A 26,811-nucleotide genomic window follows, 5' to 3' on the forward strand; every position below is an offset into this window, starting at 1 on the left:
GCCACGCCCATTCCCCGCCCATTTTTCAAGCCCTGGGACATATGCACGTCCTGGGGCTTGCGCGCGTCGCTGAGCCTATGCAAAATAGGCTCGCCGCGCACAGGAGGGGTTTTAAAGGGTTACGTGCGTATATTACATACATAACCCTTTTAAAATCCGCCCCATAGGCTTTCTCACCCATGCATGCAGGCTCTCTCACATACCCCCACACACATTCACACAGGCTTCTCATACACCTTCACACACACACACATGAATACATGCTCTCTCTCTCACACACTGCTTAGCTCTGGGAGTGAGTAGGAAATTGGATCTAATCTTTGGGATCCGCTTGATACTTCCTAATGACTTGGATTGGCCACTGTTGGAAACAGGATGCTGGGCTAGATGAACCTTTGATCAGACCCAGCTTTATACATCTTATGAATATTCATTTTGGATTTCCTTAAAGCCAGGCCTGGTTTGTGGCCCTCAGGAACTAGGCTTGTGCACCTCTGTCATACTCTTACAGTATAATCTTGATCACACTCACTCAAGTGCACACTGTTAAGTGCTGGAGGTAGGGTTGGGAATGATTTCACCCGTCTTTGCTTTAAGTACTAAACTATGTTGTTGTCAGCTTGCAAGCACTTTGTTTTACACTTCTGCTAGTTTTAGTACATTTTTTTATTTAGCATTGACTGTAGTTAGAAATGCAGATTTACTAATAACAGTGATTCATTCAACAATATACACAAGGCCTGCCATCAGAATAAGTAAATGCTCTATTATCATTCTCCTATAAGGAAAATTATAAACATGCCAGATTGCACTGGTTTTGTGGGTTCAAAAAGTAAAGACCACCCCACAATGTTTTTGAGAATGGTTTAGCTGGCTGTATGCGGGAAGTAGGGCAGATTCCTGCCACTGTTTGCTTCCTTTGGACAATTGCCATTCTAGCTCTAACGTCATCTTGTTCACACAATGCTTCCCTCTTGTATGAATTTGCTTCTGGAGTAGCAAGAGAAAAAGGCACATTATTAAACACACACACACACACACACACACACATCTATTTCAGAAGATAATAGCGTTTTTTTCTGTAAATAAGGGAGATGAAAAAAGATTAGGCTTAAGGTGAGGGAGTTAGTTGGTGGCATAATTAACCATCTGCATCTTATCTTAAGAGTGTTGTTGCCTTCAAAGTTCCTTTATATTCTCCCCTTATTCTCCCTCCTCAAAAAAACAGTCCTGTTAAACAGTAAGTCAGCAGGGGAGGGGGTTAGGAGGAGATATGAGAAGAGAACAGAGGAGGCTTATGAAAGTTCTTTTGAGATTTTTAGGGAGCCGTTGGGTAGATCTTTAAATCTTTCTCAATGGCCAATTCATGAATCAGTCACAGGTCAGTGCTGGCTTCAGAAATAGACATGCACTGAATCCATCTCGTGCTGTTTTCTGCCTCCTCTGCCTGGCTTTGGAAGAAAAGCTCCCAGGAAGGTGTGTTCTGTTCATAACGATATATTGTTATGAACCTGGCTGTGGCAAGAACCTGGCTTGAATTCAATTGCCAGTCCTCAATTACACAGAGCCCATTATTCCTCTTCCCAAGAGTTTCTCACACACTTTGTCTCCAGCTGTTGGGATGCTGGGCTACTGACAATCAAGGACCATGCCAGATTGTGGCAGTATCCGAGGTCTACAGTTTGGTTGCAAACAGGAAATGGAGCAAAGATCTGGCTTGTGTATACTATTTAAAAAAACAAATATACATAAAAAATGTATCACTGAAACATTTTATTATGGCTTTATTCCTGTTAAATAATAGCAATGGAAACCAAAGTCCTTGTGATACTGTGTGAGCAATCCTTGGCTTACAGATGGGGCTGGAGATTTGAGCAATCTGGACTTCACAGGGCAATTTTATTTACAGCACAACAGAAAACAGGCAGAAAAAGGTCACAAATAAACAGAATAGGAGCTAAAATCTTCTTCCTTCTCCTTTTCCCCAGGGCTTCTCCATTCCTCCCTGAGCCCGAGCTTTTATTCCACCCCCCAGAGAAACACCCTGTGTCTTGGCTTTCCCTCCTGTGTGTCCCTTAAAGTAGACCAGGTTAGATAATTGGAGCTGGTTCTTTAAGGCGTTCTGAGGGAGTCTCCAATATATCCCTTCAAATTCCTCCTTTGAGGCACAAGAGCGGTGCAGTATGGGCTGTGGTAATTCAAGTTTCAAGGATAGATAAAAAAAAGAAGCTCAGAAATAATACTAGAAGGAAACAAATGTAAAAATGAAGAACCAAGTTTTATTTTAAATGAATTTTGCTTTTATGTAAATATGCCTTGTCCTCAGCACTCTATATGTAGCTTGAGTTCCTAGATAATCAGTTAAACCTCTTCCCTAGCTGCAGATATCATTTAAATTCAGTTCTTGGTTACCAAAAGCATTGATTTGAATGAAGAACCATTCAACACTCAGTGAGGATAAGAAGTTCCCTAGAGTAGCTGCACAGAAAGGAGAGACTGATACAGCTTTAATAAGTTTTCTCTGAAAGCTTACAGCGACTATGGGTTAATAATGAATGAGGTGAAAAGATGATGGCTTCTCAGAGCTCAAAAGCAGATGAGAACAAGATGTTAGCCTGCCAAGAGCCTTCTTCCAGCTGAAAGTCTCTGCAGAAAGTAAACTATCCCAGGAATCTCTAGAGTTAAATGACCAATAGGAAGAGGAGAAAGGCATAGAGAAAAAGAGAGAGCAAACAGGAACAGACCCAATAGGAAGTTCAGAAACATTCTAACAGCAACTAACAATAACCAATCAGGGCAGAGAGCTTAAGAACCCTGCAGAAAATGTAAGCTATGCAATATCACAACATGACACAGGGTTGCAGTGTAACAAAGAAACACATAACATAAACTACGGAGGCAGAACAAAATGCTTGGTTGTGTATATTATTTTGTTACACACCTAGAGCTGGGGATAGAGCAAGATTCAAGTTTTTAAAATAAATATACATACATACATCATATAAAATTACAGATATGAGATCATTTCATAATATACACATATTTAAAATGTCTTTATCGCTAATCATGCATGATACTTGCTTTGAAAAATGTGATTGTTGGAAGTGCAGATTTGGAAAAGTACAATAGTGCTAAAACAAATCAGATCTGGATCGACCAAAACTGATATTCTCTATAGCCACAGAAGTGTATGTAATCAAAGAACACTGCTGGGATATTTAATCTGATGTGGCCCATATTTCAACATATATCTGTATCGGGGGATTTTCTGCAACGTATTCAGCACGCACGGCAATGTTCCTCTGTAGTGGTGAACATGTTTACCTTTAACACATAATCTGTCTTAATTTAGACCTGCTCTTGAGAGAGGGGAGGTTGTTCAGTACTTGATTGAAGATTCCCAAATAAGGTGTCAATTAAAATGTTTTTGTTGCTATGGAGACCCTCTTCCTCTCTGAGGGAAAAGGATGTAAGCATGAGCATACTGATGATACTATGATGCCTGACCGCAGACTGCCTCCCGTTTCATTATGGGCTGATTTTCTAGTGTCCCTGGGGCTTTGTCTCTCCAAGTGGGTTAGAATAAAGGATTGTATGGTACATTTTGCTCCCAATAATTGTAAAGTGCTTTAAAATGTCCCAATACTATAGTATCCAAGAGAGACCTGGCTGCTATTATGCTATGCTTTTTTGATCTTGTCTATTGGTTTATTTGATGGGTTTTTTTTGGGTTTTTTTTCAGGGCAAAGTTTCAGGCATGAGCAATGTGAGAAGTATAACAGCTATAACTACACAGATCTTGATGGAAAGCTCTTAGAGTGGATCCCCAAATATTCTGGGATTTCCCCCCGAGACCGCTGCAAGCTGGTTTGCCGAGCCAGAGGACGGAGCGAATTCAAAGTCTTTGAGTCCAAAGTGAGATTTGTTTTTCATTTGTCTATTTTATATAGGAGAAAGCATGTAAAAAAAAAACAACCCAAAAAAGCCCCAATAAAAAGAGGTCCCTCTGACAAAGGTCAGTGGGAAGAAAATGTGCCTGCTTTGACTTCTAGGTCAAAGCTGTTGATTTTAATGGTTAAAAATGACTTTTTCTTTTGCTTATAATTGAGTACTTGATAGTAAAATTGGTAGACAAAGCTGAAGCTGTATTTTGTGTGTATAATTTCTTCATTCCCAAGCTGATATAATCTGGAAACAAGATAGTTATGGTTTTAAAATGTCATCTGATGTCATTAGCCAGGTGGCCATCATTAGAAGCTGATTATTAGGGATGTATAGCCCATACATTTTCAGTTTGGTTCATTTTTACATTTTTTTGGGGGGGGGGCGGAGTTTCATTTTTGTGGTCATTTAATGTTTTTATTTTCAGTTTGCAAATCAAAAATATTTTAATAAACACCCCCACCAAAAAAACCCAAAACAAAATGATCCCCTTCAAACCCCCCCCCCCCCCCCCCATGCTCCCCAAGACAGTTAAGAGTCCTGGGCCTACCTAGCTGGGTTTTCCCCTCCCCCAAGGCTCCTCTGCTCTCCCGCCCAGTAAATATCAAGGCCGGGGCCTCCTCAGGCCATTCTGATCCCCACTCCAACCCTGTCCATCATATACAGGACCGGGGATCTTCCCAGTCCCACTTCCTATTCATAGTGCCATAAAGCCCAAAAGTGTCTTGTAGATAATGACCCCTGCCACACTTCAGAGAGGCACTGAAGTAATGTAACTTCAGCATCAATATCTGGGCTACCCAGCACCATTTTTAAATCTAAGGATTGCAGGGCAGAAGTGAGTGGGCATTGCTCCTGCCTTTTGAACTTTGCGGTCCTACAGATGGAGTAAATGGGGGCTGGGGAAGACACTGGCCTTTGGAAATGATTGAGTGGGAATAGGGGTCGGAGGGTTCTGAGGAGGCTCCTGCCTTGACTTTTACTAAGTGGGGAGGAGGTGGGTAAGAGGTTGGAGGGGCCCAGTGAGTTATTAGTTGGGCCTGGACCCAGACTTAATTTTACAGGACAGGAAGGAGGTTGGAGTGCCTTTGAAAGGCCACCTGTTTTTAAATACAAGAACAAAAATACCCCCAAATTTTTTATAATTTTGTGAGAGGTCATTTTCAGTCCATTCAGAATGAACCAAAAACGGCCTCATTCATCCCTTTTTTGCATATTCTTTTGACATGAATGCACTTCTCTACTGATTCTATTGCCTGCTGACATCAGCTAGAGAGAGATCACAAACTGATTTCTACAACCATATTACTGTATAGCTGCTACATGTATAAATATGACTTTTAAGCAGGAATCTGATCAGACGTTACCAGAAGGCTATCAAACAGCCAAACACAGTCAACATAAGGGCTTCATATTTTTACAGCAACATTTGCCACCAAGGCCTTTGTCATTATTAATGTCCAAGTAAAATTTGTATATCTTAGTATTAGAGTAACGATAACTATTAATACTCAGTATATCTTACATGGGAATATTAAGAGAAGATATGGGAATTTGAAGATACCTTCCCTCCTCTCACTCCTTCCTCAGATGTGTCCTTTCCACTTTCCTATTAAGAACTTTGACAAATTCAATTGTACTCATCTAGTAAGAAATGTTCAATCCCCTAGCTAAATTTCAAAGCTGCTGACTCAAACTTGTAATAGTAGAATCAAGCAGACTGTAGCTTGGAAGTTTTGTAATTGTTCTTTAGCTAGTAGTTGTGTAATATTCTGTGATTCAGAAATGTAGGATATGATTCTCCTTCTGAATCAGTATTTGCAAATAATGGCTCCATTATGTCAGCAGTAGTAAGGAGCACAGTTCTGGTGTTTCCGAATGCTTTACATCTGCAGCTCAGTTCTTGCCTTTTGCTGTGGTATAATCCATTCAAGGTTGAATATCTGATGAGATAAATAATGGCAAGATTTGTATGGGTATGGAGTCTGAAGTAAAATGTTCAAGATACCATGAAACTGTTAAAAGATAAGTGAATGGGTATGACCTGTGTAAAGCAATGTTTAGCCAAGTTGGCAAGTACCATAGGGGAAGGAGTTTTTGAAGGAAACTCATATACACTACAAACTGGAGTGGGGGATGCCTTTCCTAGTCAAATGCATTAAAACATGTGGTTGATCCTACTAGTAGCATATGTCTCCAAGAAATAGTAAAAGTTGAGTTCGATCTGGAGTGGCATAAAAGCCCAAGGAGTAGTGCAGCAAGTATAAAGACCAGGACCAAAACTTGACAAGTACCATAGGGGTAGGGGAATGGGAAGGAACCTCCTAGATAGTCAATCAGAATGGGGGTTGCCTGACCTAGGCAGAGCTGTGGCTAGCGCTACCTGGCTGATCTATCAGATCAGTACCATATGCTTGTGTGAAAGAATAAGCCATGCACTTTCTAAGTACACATGGTCAATATAGTAGAATTGCAAATGGGCCATAAAATCAGTTGTGATAAAGAGAGTGGTGCTGCAACTATGGAGAACAACTGATTGACAGGGCAAGAGCAAGAGTTGGCAAGCATTTATTTATTTTATTTATTTAATGCTTTTCTATACCGACATTCATGACACATGTCATTTCATATCGGTTTACATCTAACAAGGGAAATACACATTAACTTAAATGTAGCTAGGAGGCTACTGATAGAGATAAGAGAGGAAGTGAGTTAAATGAAAAAAGGGTTACCGGCACCTTGGAGGGTGGAAGAGAGTGAGGAGTGAAAGAACAGAGAGTAGAAGTATATCTAAATCGATTAACAGCGATGAGAGGGGACAAGTGACTGAAATTAAATATTACTACAAAATACATATATACAGTATAAATACTGAGTTTGACCTTACAGATTAGAGAGAGGAAGGTGAGAAGGGAACAAAGGGTAGAAGTATGCATATGAAATATATACAATATAAATACAAATACTGAGTGTGACATTACCAATTGTAAAGCTTGAGAGAGTAAGGCGAGAAGGAACTAAAAGAAGAAATCTATTTTCATTGTAGGGGAAAGGAATCTGGAATGGGAAGGAACCGCATAGACAGTCGTAGGTGGGGGATGCATGTCTCAATCAAATCTATGGCTACACTTGGTGGATCTACCAGTAGTATATGCTGCTATTAAATAGTCAAGATCAAGTGGTATCTGGAGAGGCATGAAGGGCCCGAGGAGTGCTACAGCAACAATGCAGGGCAAGACCAAAGGTCAGCATGGAGCAGCATGCTACTGACTTTAACAGTTGGTTTGGGGTTAGCCTGCATGAAGTGGCAGTTTCCATCACCCTTAACAGAAAGCTTGGGAGTAGCCTGCACAGAGCAACTGCCACTGCTACCATGAAAAATGATTTGGGCCAATTAGATGGACCCTATTGGTCTTTAACAGCCATAAATTCACCATGTTGCTATATTAACTTAAGTAACAGAGGAAGGGAATTTGGAAGGAACCTCATAGAGAGCCGGAATGGAGGATGCCTCTCCCAGTCAGAGCTTTGGCTACCTGGCTGATCTACCAGTCCAGTAGTATATGCCTGTTAAAGAGTAAGCCATGTGCCTTTTAAGTACACATGACAGGCAGATTAAAACTGCAAATGGCACATAACTGATTTTATGGTTCTATGGAATGGTGTGCAGAACAACAGATGGCCAAAGGTCAGCAAAGAATATAGGGGAAAGTGATGTGTACTAAACTTTGAAGACAGCCACAACCAAGAGGGAGCAGCATAATGTACCAAGACTGGTTTAGAATGGAGGCAAAAGCAGTGGCGCTGGCAATTGTTAAAAACAGAAACATTAGGAGCAGAGCAACACAGCAAGAAGTGCAGACATAACCCCAAAGGTGTATCTCAAGAGCATTCTTGCACAAAGAATGTTATTGAAAGCCCCAGGGGCTGATGCAGTACTGTTGTCATTTTCCTCCGGGCTGAGGGAAATGTCCACCACTGTGCCCTTCACCCGAACACCCCTCATCTTGTGAGGGGCTTGGGGTGGGAGATGAGGGACAGGGCCACTGCTTCCAGCATGATTGCAAACCGGAGTTCACTGTCCTTAGTGCACCCTGATTGCAGAACACTGCCAGGTGGACAGACCCACACCAGGTGCCAGGGGTTTAAGGCAATGTCGGTGACCCATCTGACCTACCTTGGAACACTAACCAAAGAGTCTAACAATAAACGTGTAAGTTGGAGGTCCTCCTGAAACCCTGTTGCACAATGGTGATGGTTGGCATCTGTCAGCTCAGGTGGGATCCTGCCACATTTGGCATTACCGGACTTTCTCACCAGGCCCATCGGACAATTGGAGCATGAGTGCACATGGTGTGACCCAGAACATAGTTGAGTATGTCTAGGCGGAGTCAACATGTCATGGACTGGCAAGCTGGAGTCGGGGAGCAACCCCACTGAAGCAGTACAGGGTTACAGGGCAGCACTGGAGCTGGTCTTCTGCCTAACAACCCCTCCCCTGCTCTTGGGTTCTGGGGGGCCAGTAGGACTTGTCTTCCTTGGATCATCAGGGCCCGGACTGGGAGCTGAGGTCAGGCGTAGACTGGACGAGGCAGGGCAGACTAGACAAGGCAGAGCAGGCTGGAAGCTGAAGACAGGCACTAGCTGAAGGCTAGATCAAAGCAAAGGGCAAGGCCTGGGGAATAGACAAGGGACTGAAATGGACTGGGCGGGACAAGGACAAGGTCAGGACTGAACTAGTCAGGTAACAGGGAACAAGAAAGCCCGACAGGGCACAAGACAGGGCAAGGTAATTCTAGTAGGCCCAGAGGCTGTAAGATAACACAGAAAAGTCCAGGAGGGCACATAGCATGGCAGGGAGGCTTGAGAGGCTGCAGAGCAAGGCCAGAAGGCCTGGAAGGGCCCAGAGCAAGGCAAAAGGCCAAGAGAAGCCACAGAGGAAGGTGAGACAATGACAGACACAAGGCAAGGCAGAAGGCCTGGATAAGCTACATGGCTAGGCAAGGCAGAAGGCCCAGAGTCCACAAGGCAGAATGCTCGGAAGCCACAAAGCAGAAAAGTAGAATAGCGAGGTAAGAGTGGCCAGGTCAGAGAGCCGAGGTATCTCAATGAAGAGGCATTGAGCAGGCTGGGTTAAGTAGGGCTGAGGCTTGGGCATAGTAGGATCAGTGAGGAGGTAACTGGCAAGGTAGTGAGCAAGGCTCACTGAGGACTCCTGGTAGAGGGAAGACTGTGCAACAGGTGACGAATCTCTGGTGGAGAGGTGTAGTGATCTTCAAGGGCAAATTGGTCACCCGTCTCAGGTGTAGGGATAAAAGTGTAATCGAACAATTTAGTAACTGGTTCCCTTCAAAATGGGTAAGATACATGGCTTGCTGCCGTGGAGGTGGGCATGCAATGCACATATGTAATAGGACACTTTTGGTATGCAGCACTGGTGCTGTGGGCTGAACCAAAGGGTTAAATCACACGAGGTTGATGCTCATCAGATGACAGAAAAGGTGTTGGTTAATACAGAATGCAGGATGATGGCCATTAAAGTCGCAGTCCACTAAGGAGTGTGTCTTTAACTCAGCTGCCTAATAAGCTACTTGCAGGATTTGAATGTAATCTGCTTTCAAGTGCCTGAAAAGTGGAATATATCTGAAATAAAATAAATACAGAAAATATGATTTTAAAATATGCTTGCACAAAGTACATTCTCAGTTTTACCAAGTAGTCCACCATCTGTTTGCCCGATCTATCTTGAGGTCATCCAGACCCCTCTGGTTCTTCAGCCTGCGTGTCCCCCGGTTGACCCGGACCCCTCACCCTGCAGACCTACACCTCATCAGAAGCAGAGGTAAATTTGTGTGGCAAACGAGTTGCTGCGGCCTCCAGTTTTAAAACACAGATTTAAGTGCAGAACTTTTGGCCTTGCCCCAGAACGCCCATGCCCCCAACCACTTTTCTGACCCCCCCCCCCCTTTTTTTTTTTTTAGCTTGTGCATAATTAGCTCTTTAAAATCTGCAACGCTGACGCACAGCTCACATACTCACATATATGGGCCTTTTAGCGTGAGAAACGCTTTTAAAATTCAGCCCATAGATTGTAAGTCCTCTGGGGGATAAGGAAATACCCTACAATACTTGAATGTATTTGTAATCTGCTTTGAAGTGCCAAACAGCGGACTATAAATCAAATAAAAATAAATACAGACACTGTTCTGACCATAAACAATGCCAACTAGTTTTCTGGCGGTGTTGTTCTGCTGAGCAACTTCCGGGAAACCAAAGGCTTTTAGTTCCAGGGGGCGTATGGTTGCAAAGCTGAAATTTGAAAAGAATTGACGAAAAGGCACCACTAGGAGTGGAGCCTGCGGCTTTATTTGCTTCAACATGGGAAAGCTCACCCAGCCCGGACATGGAAAGGGTTGACAGATTGATAGCTCTTCTGCTCGGTCTTGATTCTGGGGGTGATGGTGCATGGCCAGGGCAAAAGCAAGACTTACCATGTTGTCCCATAGGGAAAAGGGTATTTTGAAGGAACCTCATAGATGCCCGGAGCAGCAGTGGAAGCACCCTAAGTACCAAGACTGGCATTGAGCAGCAGCAGCAGTGGCACTGGTGATTATGAAAGAGCTGAAACAGTAGAATTAACCCGGTGAGAAGTTGAGAAGAGTACCTATAAAATCCCTACGGTGTATGTTCTGGGCTGAGGCAGAGGAAGATGGTAATTCACCCCTTCTCGGGGTTCTATCAGGCTTGCAAAGCAACAGATTGCCAGGGCAAGGAAAAGAACAAGAGTCGCCACCATTGTTCCTTCTAAACTGTGCATGTGGGTGCGCAGACACAGGGAGAACAACAAATCCCAGTACTATTTACAGTATACTGGTTCGTAGTGCACAAATTTGAACTTGGTTTAGATAAAGTTGCACAGAAAGATGTTTGCACACACAATCCTTAACATACTGTGTGGGAAGAGGAATTGGAAGGAACCTTGTGTAGAATCAGAGTGGGGGGATGCTTGTCCTATTCTGAGCTATGACTACCTGTCTGATCTACCAGAGGCATATGTTTCATGAAATGGTAAAGGTTGAACGGTACCTGGAGTAGCAAGAAAAGCTTAAGGAATGGTGCAGCAAGCATGCAGAACAAAAGACATCCTGCTCGGGCTCAAAAGTTGGCAAGTAGCATAGGGGAAGGGGAATGGGAAGGAACTTGTAGATGGTTAGTAGTTAGTTGAGATCAGAACATCAAAGAGAGTCAAATGCTTCTTTAAAGCCAATACATCTAGCAAATACTTTCCCTGCAGTGTTACATTCTTGTTAATCGATGACTGTAAGGTAGACATGTGCCAGTGGTTCAGGGGGGCAATCCAATATGACGTTTTGTGCAGGTTTTTATTGTTGGTTAAGAGCTTTAATGCTCTTTTGTTGATTAATATTACAGAACAGTGTACTACTATTATTGACCCAGATCCCTCTCTATCTGACTGTCTGTTTCAATTATTGTACAGGTAATTGATGGTATGCTTTGTGGACCAGAGAGCCTGTCCATCTGCGTTCAGGGTCAGTGCGTCAAAGCTGGTTGTGACCATGTTGTCGGATCCTCCAAGAAGCTTGACAAATGTGGGGTGTGTGGAGGCAACAGTTCCACCTGCAGGAAAATTTCAGGTTCCCTCAACAGATCCAAGTAAGGACAGGACTGGACCAAACTCTGTTAGACGTCCTCAACAAGACCCATCTCTATCCACATGAGATGAGCCGCATTTCCATGAAAATCTAGGGCAGTGTACTGTTTAGAATTCATATTCTATGTTCATTGAAAACAAAAAGCATATAAAAGGCAATAGTATAATTAAAATGCCTCAAAGATTTGATATCACTGTCCATCACCCCATTTGGGGTTAAAATGATGGAAAAGAAAAACATAAGTTACTCATCGCAAATCTGAGAACATGAAGACAAAAGTATAAAAAGTGGAACTCATATCACAAGATTCATAAGGTGCAACTATGCTCCAAATGTCTTAATCATAACTCCTGGTATATCCTTTATATAAACTTATTCAAGCTGTCCAGCTTCAAGAAATACATAAATTTTGTAGGACCACTACTCACAGAGTCAAAGGAATCAACCAGACTCTCTTTATGGTATCAGGTCCATTTTAAATGGACCTGATACCATAAAGAGAGTCTGGTTGATTCCTTTGACTCTGTGAGTAGTGGTCCTACAAAATTTATGTATTTCTTGAAGCTGGACAGCTTGAATAAGTTTATATAAAGGATATACCAGGTTTACCATCATTTGTGATATGTTGTTTACATTTCGGTTACTGGAATACACTTGTTGTGTTGGAGGGCCTTTTGTGTGTTTAATCATAACTCCCCCACCCCCAACAAGCAGAGCTACCCAGGTTTGATTCCTGGCTCAGTTTGGGCTGAGGAAGAAGTCGTGGTAATCATGCAGTGGGGAGCCCCAGAGGCTGGAAGGAGCCCTGGTACATGCTGTAGCCCCCTGCCGATGACTGTTCCTCCAATGAATGGCTTCAAGTAAGATGGGAGAATTCTTGGGAGGTACAAATGAAGGTTTGCAGCTCCAAATCCCAGCCCTAGTTCTGATTAAGCTAAAAGCCCAAAGGAGCAGGAAGAAACTGCTGGCTAATGAAAAAAGAATTTTCTTTCCTTCACTGGAAATGCCTTCAACTGAGTTGGAAAAACTTCATCTGCTGAAAGACTCCATCATCTTCCCATGTCTTAAAATATGCAAATGATCAACTCAGTTGGAAACTTCTGCCAATAGAGGCAAAAACTTTTTTTTTTTTTTATTAATGGGGGTATAAAAATGGCATGCCTTGAGCACAGTTGTACATTTTTTTAATTTTTTGGAGCCAGTCCTGGGATTCTGGTATCATGAGCCTTCATTTGTAATGGCCTGAAGATTTTTCTCTTATTTTGTAATGGACCTCTCCATCCTACTGTTCCTAGGCTAGTCATTGTAGCAATGGTCCAGAGGCTGGGAGCCATGCATCGGGGATCTTGTATCATGGGCTATAAAATCAATCCACTAGGTGTCGCCATTTGCTATGAATGTCCGGAGTGGAGTGGCTGAAAAAATAAGTAAAAGTTGATGACCATGATTTCCTCCTCATCAGGGGCTGTGAATCCTGCGTTTGGGTTGTGTCGTTTAAATGTTGTATAAAGGAGTATATGTTCCAAAGGAAGAGTCCACAGTAAGGGCCCAGATCCAGAACATCCCATGTTTAAACCCCAGCTGTGGGATAGATGACGGTTGCAGCAAGTAAACCAATCATGCTTGCTCGCCAAGGAGACAAACTATTTCCCCAGGATCACAGAGACAAGAGGCTACTGTTGCCAAAATGCTCAGGAGTAAGAAAAGCAGCAGGTGGAGGAACCCCGCAAGCTGCAGCTAAGAGGCCGGATAGCCCTTCCAAACTTATCAATTTAAGGTCCCTTCCTGGGTTAATAAGCCTAGCTTGGCCCTCAGCAGTGAAGAAGCTGCTTATTATTTAGGAGGGTCGTGCACTCTTTAAAACAAATACTAAAAATATAACAAATGAGACCACTTTCAGTTCATTCCAAATGGAACAAACTAAAAACGATCTCTGACAAAAATACCCCAAACGTTTTGGGCATTTTCATATTTGTTTAAAAAAAAAAGAAAATGGCCTTCCTTCAGCCTTTTGGCACCCTCCTACCCTCAAGAAGGCCAGTCAGGTCCATCCCCAGTCCTCTCCAACCCCTTTCCCATCTCACAAATGAAGACTCAGGGTCCAGATCTAAATGACCGGGCTTAGCTAAGTCCAGATGGGGCCTCCCTGAGCCTCCACAGCCTTCTGCCCACCCCTCAGAAACATTGCCAGGGATGGGAGATCCCTAGGCCCCATAATCTCACTTCGGTGCGTGCCTCTGTGTGGCCAGTGCCATTATGTTGTATGGCTCTTCGGCACTGGTCTCAGTGAGGTTGATGCCATTTAAAAATAGACTGCGAGCCAGGCAGGAGAAAGTGAACATCAGTCCTGCCCTTTGGTTGCAAGAGGGACGCACCCGAAGGGGTAAATGGGAGATGGGGCCCCTCCCCGGCAGTTTTTCCTGGGATGGGCATGGGGAGAGGCAGAGGGACCCGAGGAGGCACTGACTGGGTTTGGCTTGGGTTGAGAGGGCTGGGGGTGGCTCTAGCTAGCTTTCTTGAGTGCAGAAGGGATTTGTGTGGCCTGCTTTTTGTTGTTGTTTTGGGAGCTTTTAGATTTTAATGGGGGATTTTTGGTTCAATAAAAAACCTTAACAGAAAAAATATTAAACAAACCAAAAATAAAAAAATAATAAAATGAGAAAACCAAAATGAAAGTCTTGGGCCTTGCACATCCCTGTTATTTAGGTAGACCTTGGATAATGCCAGGTACTGTTTTGTTTTGTTCTTTTATATGTGTGTCCCATCTTCTCCTGCGTTGTATCTTGTCAATAAAACCACACTCCTGTGGAGAACTGTATTCAGGTGTGTTTGTCCTCCCCACCCAAGGAGGCTGAAACCCCCTCGATGCAGGGTGGGAAGCTCTGGCTAGATCCTACAAGTGATGGCAACCGTGGGATTTTGGAGATAATTTTCAAAGCCATTTATGTGCTTAAAACATAGGTTTATAGACATACATGGCTTGTCATAAAATTGCACAGATGTGTAAATAAAAGTATTAATGTAAGCTGATTTCATGTATACTTTTATATCCACAAAATAATAGGTATTTGTGAGGGGGGGGGGGCAGATCTTATGATTTTAAAAAATATGCATGTAAATTAACCCACACAAGTTTCACTCTGAAAAGAGCAGGTGTAAGTTTGCTTGCTTTATTTCAGATAAAGTGAGTTTGCTTACTATAAACGGGGTTCTGCATGGACAGCAGGATGATTTAGCTATGACACGTGGGTGATGTCATCCAACAGCACCAAACAGATCCCTTTATCTACGCTCAATAGATATTTTTCTCTACTCAGCATTGTACAGGAGTTCCCATGTGAATGCTGACTCATGAGCCCCTTAGTCCAATTTTTAAAGCTTAGCTTTCGCCAGGGAGTAGACTCTCCAGGGAGGAGGGCATATATTAAACATGGTAAATTCCTCCTGCTGTCCTTAAAGAACACCATTTACAGTAAGTAAACTTGCTTTCTCTGTCAACAAGCAAGGCTGAATAGCCATGATACATAGGGAATCCCAAGCTGAGGATTGCACTGCAGAGCACTTACTGAATAAGCAACCCAACTCCCCCATGGAGGGTGGGCTACTGGGCGAACAGGCTGTGCAAAACTGCTTGCCCAAATCTACTGTCAGTTCTTGAAAGATTGTCCAGACAGTAGTGAGACATGAAGGTATACACAGATGACCAAGTTGTAGCTTTGCAGATGTCTTTGACAGGAACAGTTCTCAGATGAGAAATAGAGGTTGCCTTGTCCTGTACTTGATGATGGGCTTTGATCGGTTCTGTAATGTTTTGACCAGCCACAGGATGTCCCACAACTGGCCTCACTCACCCCAAATGCCGCTGACATGGCCGGCTCACCCATTCTTTAGGACTGCATGGTGGGAATAGGCCGCAGTATGACATCACGTGGCTGGGGTATTTAAACTCCAGCCATGCTCCATACCTTGCCTCAACAACAGGTCTTCCTGCGTGGCAGTACATGTTGCTAGACTATTGGCTTTATCTCATCTTGCTTTCTTATTGTCTGCCTTGCCTTGTGTTCCTTGCCTGTCTCACCTCATTCTTCTCCCTCCTTGCATTGCTCCTCTGTGATCTTGCCTGTTTACCATATCTGTGTCTTGGCCTCCTGCGTCTTGTCTTTATGCCCATCCCTGCTTTATTCCTGGTTCTGACCCCTACTTCGGAAACTGACCACTCTTATGGACTGCTGTCTGCCCTGACCTTAGCTCAGATCTCAACCTGTCTTCTCATTGCCTGCCCTGACCTTAGCCTGAACCTGGATATTGTTGCTCACTGCCAGCCTTGACCACTGCCTGAGGCTTGACTTTGTCAGACTGCTTATTTCGGACTTTCACCTAAGCCCTGCCAGCCCCTGGAACCCAAGGGCTCAACCTGCAGGGAACGAGGCTGGTACAGGTGAAGCTCCAGTCCTAGTAAGAGCAAGTCCACCAGCTGTCGGCATGGGCTTAATAGTTTCACCTGCTAGGCTGCGTCAACACAGCCCAAGGGTTCACATCCGTGACAGTTCGTGGAGGCCATGAACTCGGTGGATTCCTCCTCAGCTCAGGCTATTTCAGGCTTGGCACTCCAAGTCCAGCAACAAGAAGACCAACTTAATCAGATGACTGGCATACTGCAAGGCCTTGTGGCACACATGGAGGCCATGCAGGTCCATGGGCCAACACCTGCACAGGCACCATCTCCAGTGGCACTGACGTGACCCCTGGGACCCGTGCCGCAATTACCATCACCACCCAAGTATGAAGGAGACTTGAAGGCCTGCAGAGGCTTCAATCAATCAATGCAGAATGCACTTTGAGCTGCAGGCCACCAACTTTCCCTCGGATTGGACCAAAGTCACATTTATTCTGTTGCTCTGGCCCACGCCTCATTTATTTATTTTTATTTCTAAACCGCCTCTCTGACAGTCAAAGCAGTTTACACTTATAACATCCAAAGTTGTAGTAAACAAATATAATAAAATCAAATTAAAAACCATATTTCATCCCTTTTACCAATTTTAACAAATGCAACTCACCAATACTTGCTTAATGGTCTAATTTCTGACTGCTTCTAACAGTTTCCTAATATGCAATGTCACAGTTCTAATCTCAGTTCTGCCTGAATTACAGCTACAAAGGCTTGTTTGAAAAGCCAGGTTTTTAGATTGTTTAAAGCCTTTTATATCATCGTACAGTCAAAGATTGCTTGGCATAGTATTTTATAACTGTGGGCCTGCAATTGAAATTGCTCTATGACGCACCTTCCCTAAGCGGACTTGTTGAATAGATGGTGCCACTAGTAATCCTTGGTTTCATGAATGAAGACCACGCTGTGGGGTGTAAAAATAGAGATTGCACCTAGCCATGTTTTTGGGTTATGTGTTATCTTATAAATAAGCATGATAATTTTATATTGTATTCTTGCATACATGGATAGCCAGTGTAAATTGTATAAAATCAGTGCAATATAGTTGAATTTCTTTGCAGCTGACAACACCCTAGCGGCTGAATTCTGCAAAACTTGTAAAGGCCTAATTACATTATTTGGGACTCCTAAAAAAAAAAAAAAAAAAGGGGGAGTTATAATAGTCAGTACATGAGAAAATTAAGGTTTGAAGAATCAGGCGAAAGTAAAAAAATTCAAAGTATGGGTTTAATCTGCGTAAAATGCACAACTTATAGCAGCCTATTTTAACAGTTTTTTTTTAACATGGTCTTTCATAGGGAGTTTATGTCTACCATTACTCCAAGATCTTTGATTACGCCAGATATTTTAATCTCAGCCCCATCAAACTTATATTTAGGAAGATCTTCTATAAGTGATCTTTGCAAGAGAACCTCTCTTCTGTGGGAACAAAATGACCCTCTGGTGGGGGATTTGGATAATTTTCTGAAGCAGTTTTGACAAGTATTCGACAAGCCAGGTCGATCTTCCTCTGCCACCATAGAGTTGCTTTTTATTATGCATGGTAAATGCCTGGTATGAGACTATGTCATTCAATTTCGGACCTTGCCCTCTGAGCTCCATTGGGGCAAGGCAGTCTCACCGTCATCTTCTGGCAAGGTCTAGCAGACCGTATCAAAGATTAGCTAGTTGGATGAGACCTGCTATCTAGTCTAGAGGATCTTATCACACTGGCCATCTGAGTGGACCTCTGTATTTCCAGGAGCAGGCCTGGGAGAGAGAGGTCTCTTGACGTCACTTCAAAGTGGCACCCAAGTAGTGGCCCTTGATCTCCGCAATGGACATTGCGTCTTCCCCCACCACCACCACCACAGAAGAATCTATGCAACTTGGCAGGGCCCAGCTCACTGAGTAGGAGGAGATGAGACGACGCTGGTTCAACCTCTGCCTTTATTGTGCGGCTTTGGGGCACTTCACTGGCTTATGTCCTAAGAAGGCAAGAAACTTCCATGCCTAGGGTTGGTTGGAGAAGCAACCATAGGCTGACCCTCTTCCTCGCCCAGTTACTCATACCTGTTCACCTCAGCTCACATAATTCTGAGGTATACACGGAGGCATTTCTAGACTCCGGAGTGGGGCCAATTTCATTGATGAAGCATTGATATGCCAATATAACTTGCCTATGGTGACCCTGGATAAAGTAGTTATCTCCTCAGTCTATGGGAAGCCTGTTCCGGGACAGCTGTCCACTATCCTACCGTTCACCCTTCAGACAGGGCTTCTGCACAAGGAAAGTGTTTCCCTTTGTGTATTGTCCAAGGCAGTCAACCCGCTCATCCTGGGCCTACCTCTGCTGATACTTCACAACCTCTTTATTGATTGGCAAACTCTACAGCTTGCCCGTTGGAGCCCTGTTTGGCAGTAATAGTCTCACTCTGGTTTCTCCTCCTGTTTTACTAATCTGGACCACTATCTTGATCCTTCCAGGTTTCCTGTCTCAACATTTGCCGATGTCTTTATCAAAAAGCATGTGGAGACTCTGCCACCTCACCAAGCCTATGACTGCCAGATCAACCTGCTCCCAGGAAAGATGTCCCCTAGAGGCAGGATCTATCCCTTTTCTGCCCCTCAAATGGCAGCCATGTCAACTTGTATTAAAGAAAACGTGGACTGGGGTTCATCCACTCTTCCTCATTTCTGGCAAGGGCAGAATTTTTCTTTGTGGGAAAAAAGGATGACGCCTTTAGGCTGCGCATAGATTATAGAGGCCTCAATGCCATAACCGGCAAGAACAGAATGTTATTAGAGCTCTGTTGATAAAGCTGGGAGTAGCAATCTGTTATTAACAGAGCTACTGGAGAAGCAATCTGTTAGGGAGTTAGCCATCAGATATGCTGGAGAGTGGGTGGATCCTTGGACTGGTGGCAGATGACCACGCCCCCGGGGGATGATCCCGAGAGGGACCACCGGTCAGGCTTGAGTATGGAGACAGACACATACTAGTTCTTTTATTAAACAGTATGTAGAACCACCAGAGGTGGCAGTAGTGAGCTGGAGTGCCCGGCAGGGCTGTAGTCCCTCAGGTACTGGAACAGCGATCCCTGGATGGCTGAGCTGTTGAGAAACTGAATATAGTGAATAGGTAGGGTATGCAGAGTTCAAATAAGGAACCTTGATAGAACACTCACACAGTGGTCTCATAGAAGCCCAGAAGTTGGAATGAATAGGCCCTTGAGGAGCGAGTACCTGGTTCCAGGGAAAGCTCTGAGAGAGCGATGGTAACTCACAGATGTAGTAGGCAGCGATGACTTCCAGACAGAAGTAAATACAGGAACAAGTCCGCGAACGTGGGCCCTCGAGGAGCAAGTACCGTTTCCAGACTGTAACCTGAAAATAAAGAGAAAGAGCAAGGCCCCCGAGGAGTGGGTACCCCTGGTAAGTCCGAGGAGGCAGAGTAACCCGAACCCTTGCTAACTCGATCTGTTAGCAAATTCTAAGACCTTATATATCCGTTGCTGGTGACGTCATCTTCGGGGGACGCCCCAGAGGTTCGCACCATCGCCGGTACTTCAGTCGGGGCCGCGCTGCTTGCGCACCCCTAGGCCTCCAGGAAATATGGCGGTTTGCAGCGTCTATCTGGTCCGGGGACGCCAGAGGACCTCGGCAGAAGGATGCCGTGGCAGCCAATCTTCCCATGGACGAAGAGGGAGGCGCCAAAGAGGTAAGGAGGGCGGAGAGAGGGTGTCGGGAACCGATGGACACAACACAGATACCTGCTGCCCCTAATTATGGAACTCTTTGACCGCCTGCAGGGGGAGGGGAGGCACAGATATTCACAAAGCTGGATCTCAGGGGAGCTTACAATCTCATACGCATACAAGAACAGGATGAGTGGAAAACAGCTTTCAACATCAATGATGGCCATTAAGAGTATGTTATAATGCCATTTGGCCTGTGTAACACCCCTGCTATCTTCTAACACATGGTCAGCGAGATCTTCCAAGACCTCCTCTACTCTCATGTCTTGGATGACATTCTCATCTTTTCACACTCCCTGGCACAACATTGGGAACATGTAAAACAAGTACTGCAGAGGCTCTGAGAGAACCATATATATGCTAGACTTGAAAAATATACTTTCGAGTAGCATGAACTGCCATTCCTGGGTTATATTATCTCCCAGCATGTTAGGAAAATGGCTCGCAGGATGGCCCCATGAGCCGTTGTACTTACCTCAATGCCACCGAGAGCAGTTCAGGATGTTGTCAGTACGCTCCCGTGATTGGAATGTCGCCGTCGCCTCAGTACCGCTGGGCACGGCCCCACACACCATTATGCTACTCCTGTCCAGAGACCTCCTTAAGTGCACGCATAAGCACACATTATATGGGCTCTGCAGTGGGAAATGCTGAGCAGCGCCCTCTGATGCTATCAAGCCGACCAGCCTTTATAAGCAAGGACATTGCAGAATTACCTTGCCTCAGCAATGGGTCTCCTGTATTGCAGTGCATGTTGCCTAGCATTCCTGATTCTGTATTCCTGTTTCTCGTCAAGCCTTCCTCATCCAGCCCACCTTGTCTGGCCTCACCTTATCTTATCCGTCTTGTCCAGTATTTTCAGCGTTTCTTCATCCATCTTTGGCCTGCCTCTCCGGATATTGACCTCTTTCTTTTGATGTGAATTGCCTGCTGCCTGGACCCGAGCACTCTTGCTAACTGCCTTGCCCTGACTGGCCTGACTCTGACTCCATTAGTCTGCTGCCTGCCCTGACCCCATTGTGCTTTTTTTTACTTTAGTTATCTTCACCACCCTAGGGACCTGCCTAAATCCTGCTGGCCATCAGAACCCAAGGGCTCAATCTGCAGGGGAGGTGGCTGGTAACGGTGAAGTTCCATACCAACCCACTACAGAGCGCATTTGCCAGCTGCCGGCACAGGCCTTGTGGGTTTGCCCTCAAGGCTACGTCAACAGCGCCGCAGCATAAAGGGCTCACATACCTGCTACCCTTTACACAGCATGGTTTGTGCATGTATCCGGAGAAAGTGAAAGTCATTCAAGATTGGCCTCAGCCCTTCGGACTCAAGGATTTCTTGGTTTTGACAATTACTACTGGCGGTTTGTACAAGGATATTCCTTGCTTGGCCGCCCCTCTCACTGCTCTTATTTAAAAAAAAAAAAAAAAAAGGCGCTGACCTCCGTCACCACAAGCATGCATTTCTCAGAAACCCCTGCCTAACACCCTAACCTATCCAAACTCTTTTTTGTGGAGGTAGATGCCTCTGCCTCTGGGGTTAGGGGCTGACCTCGCACAGCACAATGATAAAGGGACTCTTATGTCTTGCTGCTTCTTTTCTAAAAACAAATTCTCGCCTACCAAAAAGAATTATACTATTGGAGACAGAGAACTCTTTGCAGCGAAGTTGGTCCTAGAGGAGTGGTGCCATCTCCTGGAGGGGGCTAACTTACAATATCTTCAGCAGGCGCAGCAGCTAAACCCATGCCAGGCCCCATTTGTTTAAAAAAAAAAAAAAAAAGCAAACGAAAAACAAATACAATTTTGTTTGGTAGTGTTTTGTTTGCAAACAAATTGACATTGGCTCCTGCCCTGGCCTCACTGAAAAAAAAAGCCTAGTGCCAGTGCCCAAAAAATGTGAAAATTAAAGCCTCCCCTCGCCACCCTGACTCCAGGCCCATATTACCCCATTTGCAGAATCCAGAAGTTCAAATGGGCAGGAACAACTCTCAGGTACATTTTGAAGCACTAGCACTGGGCTTTTTCTGGTGGAGGGAGGGGAGATCCCAGTCCCTAAATTTAGTTTAGTTTTCTTGCTTTGTTTTTTTATTTCATTTCAAATAAATGAAATTAAATCAAACCACAAACAAAACATAAAACAACAAAACAAAATGGAAAACTCACCCCTGCCTTCTTTCCTTGTTTTCAAATTCTGGATTATCTGTTCATTAAATTAGATTGGGCTGGGTGGGGGTGTCAACCATTTTAATCTTAGAAGAAAAATGTTGGAGATTGCTTTTCAGTTGTTTTGTGGATTTTAATTATTCTACAGATTTTCATATTTTTTTTTCTCCATTGCTAACCTGTGATAATTTTATGTGAGTTTTTTTGTGATACATTTTTATAATTGCCACATCCAATGGAACCATTTTCTAGTAAATAATTTTAGCTGCAAGTTCCCATTTTCTTCCTGTGTACTTTTGGTAGAACTAAGCAAATTGGGGGGAGAGTGAATTTCCTGTTATAAATGGGATTTGGCACACTAGTGTAGTATTCCTATAGTAATTCTCTGGATTCAGCATGCTACCATGTAATATGGACATCCTCAGACATCTGATCTCTTGCCAGTCTATGAAGCAATCTCCAGGAAAAATAATATTTCAGAAGGATTGAAAAAGCAAGAAAATATCCCAGCCCTCAAGAGAACTCCCATAGCCAGCTATTACATTCAGGGACAGATTTTTCCTATTTTGTATCTATGGGAAAAATTCTTAGTATATCTGATCCTCGGAGTTCTTTTTCAGATTGCTATTTGTTTCCTAAATTTACTCCCAAAAAGATCTTGCCTGCCATTCTGACCATATATCTATGAACCCATTCCTTGTCCTTTACTCTCTTAATTCTCGTCCTCTTTGTTCTAAATTATATAAATCATAATGCAGCTACAGTTAATAGCAAATCTTTCTCTTTCATTACTGTCTCTTTCTGGGTTGACTTGCCAGTGCTTCTTTGCAACATGAGTCATTTCTTCAGAACCTATTACTCAGCTCTACTCCTTTACCAATGGGTGGTAGTTTGCAGTTCCCATTTAAATTGATTGGCTTGTAGTATAGTGTTTATTGTGCCAGTTTCTGATTTAAAGAATTTTGTGATGCATTTGTATTAAAAAAAAAAAAACTCCTAGAAAACTGTATTGAATTGTTAATCAGTCTTTGACAGTAACTATTTTATTTGTATGCTTAGATATGGATACAATGACATTGTCACAATCCCTGCTGGAGCCACTAACATAGACATTAAGCAGCGCAGTCACCGGGGAGTCAAACACGATGGCAATTACCTGGCTTTGAAGGCCATGGATGGAACGTACCTTCTGAATGGTGACTTTGCAATTTCAGCCATGGAACAGGATATCATGGTGAAAGGTGCCATCTTGAAATACAGTGGCTCCTTAACAACATTGGAACGAATACAAAGCTTCCAGCAACTTCCAGAACCCATGATAGTTCAACTGCTGACCATATCTAGTGAGATGTTCCCACCAAAGGTCAAATATACTTTCTTTATTGCAAAAGATGTCCCATTCAGCAAGCAAAAAAGCAAAGAAAAGAAATTAGTAAACATTATCAAGCCAATTGTGACCTCACAGTGGGTCTTAGGTGACTGGTCTGCATGCTCCAAAAGTTGTGGTTCTGGATGGCAAAGACGAACTGTGGAATGTCGAGATGTTGAGGGAAAGGCCTCAGCGACCTGTATCAGAGAGCTGAAACCTGAGGATATCAAACCATGTGGTGACTTGCCATGCCCGATATGGCAAATGGGGTCTTGGTCCCCTTGTTCACGAACTTGCGGGACTGGATTGCGAACACAAAGCCCCCTCTGTATTGACTACACAGGAAAGACAGTTGAATCAGAAAAATGCAACATGTCTAAGAAGCCCCAGTCAACTACGTTGGCTTGTATGGTACAAGAGTGCTGAGTCAGTATAGACACAATATAGGCATACTAATTGGCCCTGACCTTGCTTAAAGTCTAGCAGGGACATAGATGAAAGTGCACTAACTGACCTGAGCAGGTCATATGTTGTAGATCTGCTTGAAAAACTAACAGACTTAGAGAAATAAACCACTCTCTTTCCACCCTCTGCTCCCAATAGCTATCTACCTCAAAAGAAGAGAAAAGTGTGAATAGAGATTTTCTGGAGAATACTTGGCTGAATTTCAACCGGTTTGAGAAGGAATAATAATCAGTGGGTTTCTTCAAAGAGAGAAATGCTTCAGTTTTGACTCACTTCATCATGCATCCATCTGTCCACCATTATCATGTTGACATCATCATTGTATTTTAGTTTTAACGATGTACATTTTCTAGAGACTTATAGGCACTTCTCACCTGGGATGAAATAATGCGAGGCACTGTTTCTGATAATCTATCATCAGAAAGTCAGAATGATAAAATATATTGTGCAGAGCATAGTACAGCAACATGGGATCAGAGTGGATACTTGGGGAGAACATATAAGTCCATCATGCCAATCACTTCCATTACATGATGGTCACTGCTCCAAACAGGGATTGTATTAAAATAAGTTTGAGGCACATGCATTGTTTACAAATCTAAGATTGAGGTCTAAGGAATTAAGTCATCTGTGGTGCAAGCATTCTGATTATACATAAGGCAACCTAACCATATTAGCTCCTTGGCAGGAGGTTCAAGCTGAGCCAGTCCCGGTTTTGCTCCATTGTCTGTAGAGAGTTGTAGTTTGGATTGCCTTAAGAAAAGCATGACTACATGCAATGGGATAAACCAAAGCTGGCTCAGTTTGTTTCCCTTGACATGGAGCTATATGGTTATGCTATTTATATGTCACATCCTATGCTGCATCAGATAGACTAACTATCATTTGTGAAAGTCTTGCCAAATATTTCCTCTAATTTTACTTTGCTCTTCCCAGCTGCTTAACTGAATGCAATCCCAACTGCTTTAGTGTGTCTTTTGTAAGATTCTAAATACCTTACAAAGACAAATAGCTCTGTGTTGTTTACCCTAATGATGCACCTAAGGATCTTTCAGTTTCCATATTTCATACCCATCTGCTTTACTTCATGTCAATTATGTTATGTGTATAGGGCAGTGATGGCGAACTCCAGTCCTTGAGTGCCACAAACAGGCCAGGTTTTCAGGATATCCTCAATGAATATGCATGAGATAGATTTACATACAATGGAGGCAGTGCATGCAAATCTTTCTCATGCATATTTGTTGTAGCTATCCTGAAAACGTGGCCTGTTTGTGGCACTCCAGGACTGGAGTTCGCCATCACTGGTATAGAGCTAAGTTGACCACCTGGCTTCAGGTGCCTTGCTTCTTGGTTGGATTGGATTTTAGATTTATTTACTTGCCTTTGCAAACCTGAACTCAAAATGAGTTATATTTTGGCACAATAAATAGTTCCTTGTCCTTCACAATCTAAGGGCTCTATTTACTACACAAAATGGGGGGGAAAACCCTTTAGGTAAATACCCCCCTAAGTTTATACCTGAAGCAATGGAGGATGAAGTGACTTGCCCAAGGTCACAAGGAGTGTCGGTGGGAGAAGCAGGATGTGAACCCCTAATCACTAGGCCACTCCTCCACAAGGGATTAAACTTTTGTTTTTTAAATTGTTTTCATATTAAACTCACAGAAAGTTTCCAGCTGGAGCCAGGTAGCCATCTTAATTAGACCAACAACCATGAAGACTCAGTAAGGTGAATGTAACTCTTTGTTGCCCAAAGCAAAATTTGCTCTCATGATTTGCTATTCTGTGTTTGTTAGAATAACCTTGTACAGTAAATCAAACTCCATGTGTACAAAGCTGGTACTTTACATGCAATTCCAGGGTTCTACCAGCTCTCTGACTCATGATTATTCAATATAGAAAATAAATTAGTTTAACTTAGCTTATTGTCCACAACTACATCAGTCCTCTGACCAGGCAGTATCAACCTATCAGGAAAAGTAATCTATTATTAGATTATCAACCTCTAGAAGAGTAGGTATTATATGTGGGATAGTTATTAAGCTCAAATATCTGTCCAGAAATATATATAATAGATTACATATCATATATGTAAGCTTAATAAATGGATATTTAGGGGTAATTTATAAGATATAGGGTTTATTCTCATTGTTGTTTTATAAAAAGAGGAGCTTTCATAACCATCTTGCCTTCTCACCATTCTTGACTAATAGTAATGACTCCCTTTGGCCTAGATTCATCATTCTGCTATATTTAATGATGGCTCGTGAACAAAAAAAGGGGCGGGGGTGATACTGTGCAGCCGGCTGCATTGCGGCTGTGCGGTTTCACCCACTGCGGTGTGGCTGCACCGCACACTATCGCCCCATAGTACCACGGAAAAAGGTGTAGTTATTTCCCGCGGTGCTGCTGGCGATAATGTGAAAAACTTTATCACCTGTAGCGCTGCTGGGACCTAACTCCACCCACAGTCCTCCCCTTCCCAGAGCACACAAAAGCCGCTTCTACCATGTAAGTGTGGAATTTTTAAAAGGGATGCGCACCCACATCATTGCCTGTTTTACCAGATCCTTCGCAGTTTGCCCAGTTAACAGACGGGTCTTCCAACCCCCCCCCCCCCCCCCCCCCCCCCCCCCGGTATGATAGCCTGTATACCCCCAAGTTTCCCCAGACCCTTTACTCCCTTCAGATATAGTTTATTAGTTGTTGTGGTTTTTTTTTTTTAACTTACATGCAATCCATAGCAGAAGTAAAGTTACACAGCAGGGGACCTTGGAGCATGTCTGATCACGTATTTACGTGCACATTTCTGGTTCAAGTATCAAAACACCCAAGTACTGACTATGCCCTGCCCAAACCATGCCATTCCCTGCCCCATTTTGAGAAGTTCTGAAATGTATGTGCAGCGGCATGTACGCGCATATTCGGGCAGCTTTTAAAATCTACTCAGCATATGTGAGCCTGACATATTTGCGCATCCCCTAATTTCAGCACTCGTCTGGCTTTTAAAATT

At 43.5% G+C, this 26,811-nt stretch overlaps 1 protein-coding gene across 1 annotated transcript in view; it reads left to right on the top strand.

Annotated features, from left to right (window-relative positions):
* Positions 1-26,416, top strand: part of ADAMTS8 (ADAM metallopeptidase with thrombospondin type 1 motif 8) — a 62,854-nt gene extending 36,438 nt beyond the window's left edge. Inside the window, exons 7-9 of the mRNA XM_029573117.1 lie at positions 3,743-3,915; positions 11,441-11,616; positions 23,021-26,416. Of these exons, the coding sequence (XP_029428977.1) occupies positions 3,743-3,915; positions 11,441-11,616; positions 23,021-23,756 (1,085 nt within the window). The 3' untranslated portion in view covers positions 23,757-26,416. The remainder of the gene's footprint in view (positions 1-3,742; positions 3,916-11,440; positions 11,617-23,020) is intronic.
* Positions 26,417-26,811: the final 395 nt, after the last annotated feature.

Source organism: Rhinatrema bivittatum, chromosome 12 (assembly GCF_901001135.1).
Source record: "Rhinatrema bivittatum chromosome 12, aRhiBiv1.1, whole genome shotgun sequence".
NCBI classification, from domain to species: Eukaryota; Metazoa; Chordata; class Amphibia; order Gymnophiona; family Rhinatrematidae; genus Rhinatrema; species Rhinatrema bivittatum.